Genomic DNA, 6,624 nt, shown 5'->3' with positions numbered 1-6,624 from the left:
TCCTATGTACATAATACTTTCAGTTCTTATGCTATAATCCTTAAGCAGATTTTGTGTGTTGAAGTAATTGCGAAGAGTGCGCGTTTCAGTTACTCAGTCTGCTCTTGCAGAGCCAGTGTGATGTTCAGGTCGTCGGTGGCAGTGTCATCGCCAAGCAGCTGCTTGCTATAGCTCTGCTCGGCCGATTGCTTTAGGGCAAATGCTGTGGCCGCTCCCGTATTCTCTACAAGTTGGCGAAGATAGCCCCCTGGTCGCTGAAGCAGCTCGTAGGGATGTCCCAGTTCACGGGCCTCGCCCGCATCCATGACCAGCACACGATCGCTGTCCATCACGGTGTGCAAACGATGGGCAATTGTCAGCACCGTACAGTGCGCAAACTTGGAGCGGATTGTCTGCTGGATAAGCTTGTCCGTTCTGTAAAGATATTTAGTATAAGACCACATTCGCAATCATATTTATATTCCACTTACTCTGGATCAACATTGGCTGTGGCCTCGTCCATAATGAGAATTTTGTTGTGCCTCAAAATGGCTCGCGCCAGACATACCAACTGCCTCTGGCCCACGCTAAAGTTGGAGCCGCCATCGTACATGCGACAGTTGAGTCCACCAATCAATGTGGATACGTAGGAACGCAGCTCTACATCTCCCAGAGCCTTCCACATTTCCTCATCCGAGCGCTCATCTTTGGGATCGAGATTATAACGCAATGTGCCCGAAAACAGAACCGGATCCTGGGGTATAATCGAGATGCGACTGCGGAGATCATGCAATCCCATGTGCTCGATATCAATGTCGTCGATGCGGATCATGCCCTCGTTGCAGGCCAGACGGAAGATCGATTGTATGATGGATGATTTTCCGGCGCCAGTACGCCCCACAATTCCAATCTTTTCCCGCGATTCGATGGTGAAATTCAGATTCCTGAGCACAGTTTCCTCCTTTGGCGAGTAGCGCAGCTTAAAGTTGATAAACTCAATGCGTCCCTTGTTGGGCCACTCGGTTTTTGGTTTAAACTTTTCTGCAGTCTCTAGTGGCGGCTCCGATGGCTGCTCTGTGTACTCGATCACTCGCTCCACGCTGGTCATTTGGTTCTCCAACTCGGCTGTCTGTCGCATTCCCCACTGGCACATTCCCGTCATCGTGGTGGAGTGCAAAATAGCCAATCCCACATCTCCGCTGTCAAAGTCATTGCGCAGAAGCAGGAAGCTAAAGGTCACAGCGGTCATGTAGGCGATGCACAATAGATCTGACCACAGGGCAAATGCACGTGTGCACGACAGGAAGAGGAACCAGGCCGATGTGTTGGCGTTTTGGTATTCGTGAAACTCCAACTCTAAGGCGCTCTGAGCCTCCAAAGCGCGTATGGTGGTAAGCCCTTGGAAGGTTTGATTGGTCAACGAAAAGACAGGACTGCGAGCTGTAAGGAAGGACAACAGGATTAATTTCATAATTATGCTGAATTGTTTTTGACATTCTCTTACATATGGACTCCAGACGCTTTACACTGCGACTTGTATTCACATAGAGATAGCGAATACAGCCAAGGATCACAACAAGGAAGAAAGCGGGCACCAGCAGCCAATAGTTGGCAATGGCTACGATGATCAGCACGCCAGAGACATCAATGACGAAAGCCAAGCAGTCCAAAAGCGTGTGCGGCAAATCCGTATCTACAGTGCGAATATCCTTGGAGAAGCGATTCAGAATGCGCCCGGAAGAGTTCGTGTTAAAGAAGTACATGGTGGCTCGGGTAATGCCGCGGAACAGTCGGTCATGCAGGTGCAGAGAGATTCGCAGGCACATCTTGAAGAACCCGAATGTGCGTATCAAGTAGACAATCATCGTTGCGCCCAGTATGATGGCATAGAAGAGGACAAGCTCTTGGCGAATGCTGGCCTCAATGCTGCCATTAAAAGGAGTTGCCGCCGAGTCGGTGGCATTAAGGGGCAGTGTATCATTTGTAGGCACCGGATCCGTGTCACTTAATAAGGTTGCTTCGGTTGCATTAGCGGCAATTTTCTCTTCCCAAATGACCCTGTGGAATGGTTAAATTCTATTTTAGTTCGGGCTTTTAGATTTTGTTTAAAAGACACTTACCATCGCGACAGGAAGTAATCTACACCTGTAAGCATGACTCTGGCGCAGACGAACAGCGTCACAATCAGGCCCAAGAGAAACGTACTCTCCAATGCCTTCAAGTATGAGGCGTAGACGTGTAGCTTTACGGAACCCACAGACTGCTGTTCCTGGTTTAGCTCCTCTACTTGTTCATCAGGCCGCAGAAGCGGCCGATTGTGCGGATGGTGTTCCAAACTCTTCTCCGAGTCGCTGCGGGACACATAGCTGCTAACGCTGTGCGTGTCGATGCCGCTCTCATCATGCGTCTGCTCCAGGAACTGGAACTGACGAGAGCGCTGAAGCTCCTGATAGCTGCCCTGTGCCACAATCTTGCCCGATCCCATCAGCAGCAGGTGCTCGACATCGAACAAGTACTGCACTTGGTGGGTCACCAGAATGCGTATCTTGTTGGACAGAAAGTCTCGTATGCAGCGATCGAAGATGTGCTTTCCTACGTGAGTGTCCACGGCGGATAGGGGATCGTCCAGGAGGTAGATATCCGCCTTGCGGTAGACGGCACGAGCAAGACTCACTCTGGCCTTTTGTCCACCACTGAGACTAACACCTCGCTCGCCGACCACCGTCAGGTCACCCCTCGGAAGTAGCTCCATATCACGCTCCAGGCCACAGGCCTTCACAACCTTCTTGTATCTTCGTTCATTGTAGTCCTCCACGAACACAATGTTATCGCGGATGGTTCCCTCAAAGACCCAGGGTTCCTGGGAGGCGTAAGAGACCTTTCCATGGACCAGAGCTTCGCCCTTGTCGATGCCCACTTCACCTAGGAGCACATTTAGGAAGCTTGATTTGCCGGCGCCCACGGGTCCGACAACTGCAGCAAGAGTTTGATCTTGTATGTCCGTGCTGAAGTTCTCGATGGCGCAGCTGGGATGTCCATCGCTAGTGTCCCACGAGGCTGAAACATTCTTCAGGATCACGCATTTCTTTGACGCTTCCGGATTGTAGTCCCTGAGGCGACTATGCTGTGGCAGACCATTTGACAGAAGCGAGCCGTTCAGCTCCACATTTTGTTGGATGTCCGTCTTGGTGAGCGTTCGCTTGGTCTTTGTCTGTTGCTGATTGGCCTCCAGGTTGATGGGCACCTCGGCTCTATCCCCGTCCAGCAGGAATTCCTTGCAGCGTCGCGCCGAAACCAAGGCCTCGGCAATGAAGGTGATAGACAGCGGCCAGAAGTGGACCATCGAGTCATTCAACATGTTGAAGTAGGACGAAACTGTGTAAACCTTTTGAGCAGTTAACGCATCTCCGAAGTAGACATATGAGCACAGGGCTAGGAACACAGACAGTGGAGATATCATGGAGGTGCATCCAAGCGCCGCATGGATGTAGGCAGTGCCCCGAATGGCTTTCACTTCCTTTAGGCGTACCTCAGCCACCACGCGGGCAAAACTTCTTTCCCAGGCATACATCTTGATCACCTGTATGCCCTGGATGATCTCGTTCATCAGCTTCACGCGCATATCTGTCCTCTCGGCAGTCATCTGTCGGTAATAGGCGGCTTTCTTGGCCGCCCACGCCTGTAGTGGGATAAAGCTGAGCATGAAGGACACGCCTATCACAGCGGACAGACCAATCTCGCGGTACATGAGGTAGCCAATCAGCAGCGATTCCAGTGGCCCCTTCCACGTATCGTGCAGGAAGCACAGAGCCACATCGAAGCGCCCCAAATCATTGGACAGAATGTTGATGGCCCTGGCGCGCAGTCCATCGTTGCTGCTGCTCTTTGATACCTGTAGGCACTTCCGATAGATAAGACCGGAGAGGGCGAGTCGCAGCTTTGTTCCCACTTGGAAGATGTAGAATATGAAGGGATGGAATGTTATCACAGGTACCAGCATGCAAATCACAATTCCCAGCGCGTACATATACGCCGTCTCTTTGCTGACCGTGGTTTGATTCGTGGCAAAGTAGCCCACCAGCCCACCAAGAAACAGGGGCATAAGAGATCTGCAAGAAATGATTGGGAAATTGGAGAATTAGCTAATCCGCTGAGGGGTGATTGCTACCTACTTGCAGCACGACTCAGCGACCGAGAAGGCGAGGCCCAAGGGAATGAAGATCATTCCATATGCACGCAGTATCATGCGCACCACACTGGGATTGCTACGCTTCTTCTCGTCCTCCCACAACTCGCTGAACTTGTTGGTCACCCGCTCGCTGTCCAGCGTCTTTCTGTGCTGGTACAGTTCCTCGTCCGTGAGTGGACCCTGCAGGCCTCGCTTGAACAGATCCCGCATCCACCTGAAAATGTGCGCAAAGATTACAATTTTATAACACCAACAGTGGCTATCTGGTAATTATTGTATGATGATGCTTTAATAGGGTTCCCGAAGCCCCTCTATTAATGCCATGTGATAGCCGCTAAGTGGGGGCTTTTCTAAGATTGCCGGAGTTAGCTTTGGGAAATACTTAACCGAGTCTCCGGCTTCAAGTTGGTATGCAATGACCTTCCTTGGCAACACAATGTGATAAAAAATATACGTCAACAGAGCAGAGTAGCTATTAAAGGGGACAAAAAAGCATTCTCGTGATGGTTGGCTACGAAGAAATCTCTTATGTATGTATGTATGTATGTACATACTATGTACATTGTTTGATTAACATTTCAATATGTGCAATGCAGTGGAAACTTTCAGGGGGGAAATACAATTTCAAGAAATCATTTACCCCATGAGCCGTGTTGACCAATGCGAGGCTTCACTGTGGGATCGTTAAGAGTCTTTATTAATGAAATACAATTCTGCTCAATTCAGTTCACGACTGGTCTGGCTGTCTGCTGATAGGCTTGGGGGCTGTACTAGGTATTAGTAATGAAAACATTTAAAGTTTGTTATCAGCTTACATTGAAATTTGAATCTACTAAAGTATGAAAGCTGCAATAAATCGCTGCCACAGCTGCCTCTAATTGGCAAGCGTACAGTGTTCATACATACTATGTTGTAAATACATATGTATGTACATACATATGTACATATGTATGTATATTGTGGCCAGATAGCAATGTAACCTTGGTGTGCCACAATGACATCTAATAAAATTGTCGTTTCCAATTTAATGGATGTTAGTTCTAATTCTCATTAAATTTGGTGGCTAATTTTCTTCTTCTTCTATGCTCTTATCGCAATCGAATATGCTGGGGTTAGCAATCAGATAGGCCTCTAGCAGAGAAAGTGTCGGGGCTAGCCATCAGATAAGGCTTCACTGTTTTATTTATACTATGATGAAGGCGAAGAGATAAGCAGGGGCGGCATATTTGTCACTATAATATGGTACAACACGTGCTAAACACACTTAATGTGGGATACGCACAGGCAGTCACAGTATAAAAAAAAGTAATTTACCGTAAATAATGTGCACATGACTAATGATTGGGGGGCGACCACGATGAAGCCGCTAGCATGGTTATAGATAAACACTTACCAGAAAGTCCATTGTGAAAAGCAGTTCGCTTTGGTGTAGGGATTCTTTGGACGGACGACTTTCCTTCTGGTGCGGTTCATAATATTCGTATTTTTGATTTGTTCTACACAGGGCCGTTTACCGTTACGGCTGAGGGAGCGAAAGAATACAGGGGAACAAGGGAATTGCAGCACCTGTCTCCCTCTCTCTCTGTACTATATACTATAGTAGGGCGGCGATCACAGTCAACTGCAGTTACGAAAATCAATTCTAAGTTGCCGGCAACAACAAAATTCGTATGAGAATATTGCCTAGGTCGAGGTCAGCTGCAGTCACTTCGGTTTGTGCCGTTAGTGCAATGACTGTGAGAATTTTACCGTTTGTTGCTTTTGGCAGAGCTGCCAACAACGCACCAACAATGAACAATGAACTGCGCCCCGACTTTTCTTTGTACAAAGCAAAAACTACAACCGTCCGACTGCACGGGCAGACACACTAATAATATTGACAATATGTCAACACTTCTAAAGCTATACTAATTAAATATGTAAAGTTAACAATTATTTTACGCGAAAACCGAAACGGGAGAGCAGAAACAAAAAAAATCTGCTCTCAGCTCGAGCATTTATATATTTTGTTTAGCAGGGTAGGTATAGTAAGGGGAAGGGACAACTCACTCGCAAGCGGGCACCAAATACCAGGTACCAGTCATGATGCAATTACATATATAAGATGGCTCCGTCGGTTGCCTGATCGATTCGTTTTCGGGAAAGGTTGCGTGTTTGTACACAAATATTAACCCTTGACTGCGCACAAAACGATATTTATTTCAGTTTTTGCCGTCACCGTATATCATATGTGTTACCATGTGCAGGCTTAGGCAAGCGGAATGCGTACCTTTTATAGTTATACCTTGCGCATGCGTGCACTCTTGCTCTCACTGATTTTGCACGAGAGCGAAATAACTGTGATTTTTGTTGGATTAAATGGTCGCATGGCAACGAAAACGAATAATTAATAAATTAACAAACGATTTACCATTCACCGATTTATTATGTTAGTTTTTGTTGTCAAATAAAAAGAG

The 6,624-nt window shown here is 47.7% G+C and overlaps 1 protein-coding gene across 1 annotated transcript; it reads right to left on the bottom strand.

Annotated features, from left to right (window-relative positions):
• Positions 1 to 88: 88 nt before the first annotated feature.
• On the bottom strand, positions 89 to 6,143 carry LOC117897785 (probable multidrug resistance-associated protein lethal(2)03659). Its single transcript, XM_034806834.1, has 6 exons — positions 5,562 to 6,143; positions 4,152 to 4,382; positions 2,100 to 4,088; positions 1,484 to 2,037; positions 471 to 1,419; positions 89 to 414 (listed from the first exon to the last, which is right to left on the bottom strand). Exons 1-6 carry the CDS (start codon positions 5,639 to 5,641, stop codon positions 90 to 92), a joined length of 4,128 nt encoding a protein of 1,375 aa, XP_034662725.1. The 5' UTR covers positions 5,642 to 6,143; the 3' UTR covers position 89.
• Positions 6,144 to 6,624: the final 481 nt, after the last annotated feature.

This window comes from Drosophila subobscura, chromosome O (genome assembly GCF_008121235.1).
Source record: "Drosophila subobscura isolate 14011-0131.10 chromosome O, UCBerk_Dsub_1.0, whole genome shotgun sequence".
NCBI lineage: Eukaryota > Metazoa > Arthropoda > Insecta > Diptera > Drosophilidae > Drosophila > Drosophila subobscura.
Note: the sequence above shows the minus strand (reverse complement) of the source record. Positions and strands in the feature narration are given on the sequence as shown.

Bases quoted from the DNA above. Each gene is read 5' to 3' on its own strand.
- LOC117897785 (XM_034806834.1), bottom strand. From the start codon at position 5,641: ATGAACCGCACCAGAAGGAAAGTCGTCCGTCCAAAGAATCCCTACACC. The intron at 4,383-5,561 runs GTAAGTGTTTAT...GCACATTTTCAG, and splicing joins TTTTCACAATGGACTTTCTG to GTGGATGCGGGATCTGTTCA. The intron at 415-470 runs GTAAGTGGAATA...ATATCTTTACAG, and splicing joins ACAGCCAATGTTGATCCAGA to AACGGACAAGCTTATCCAGC.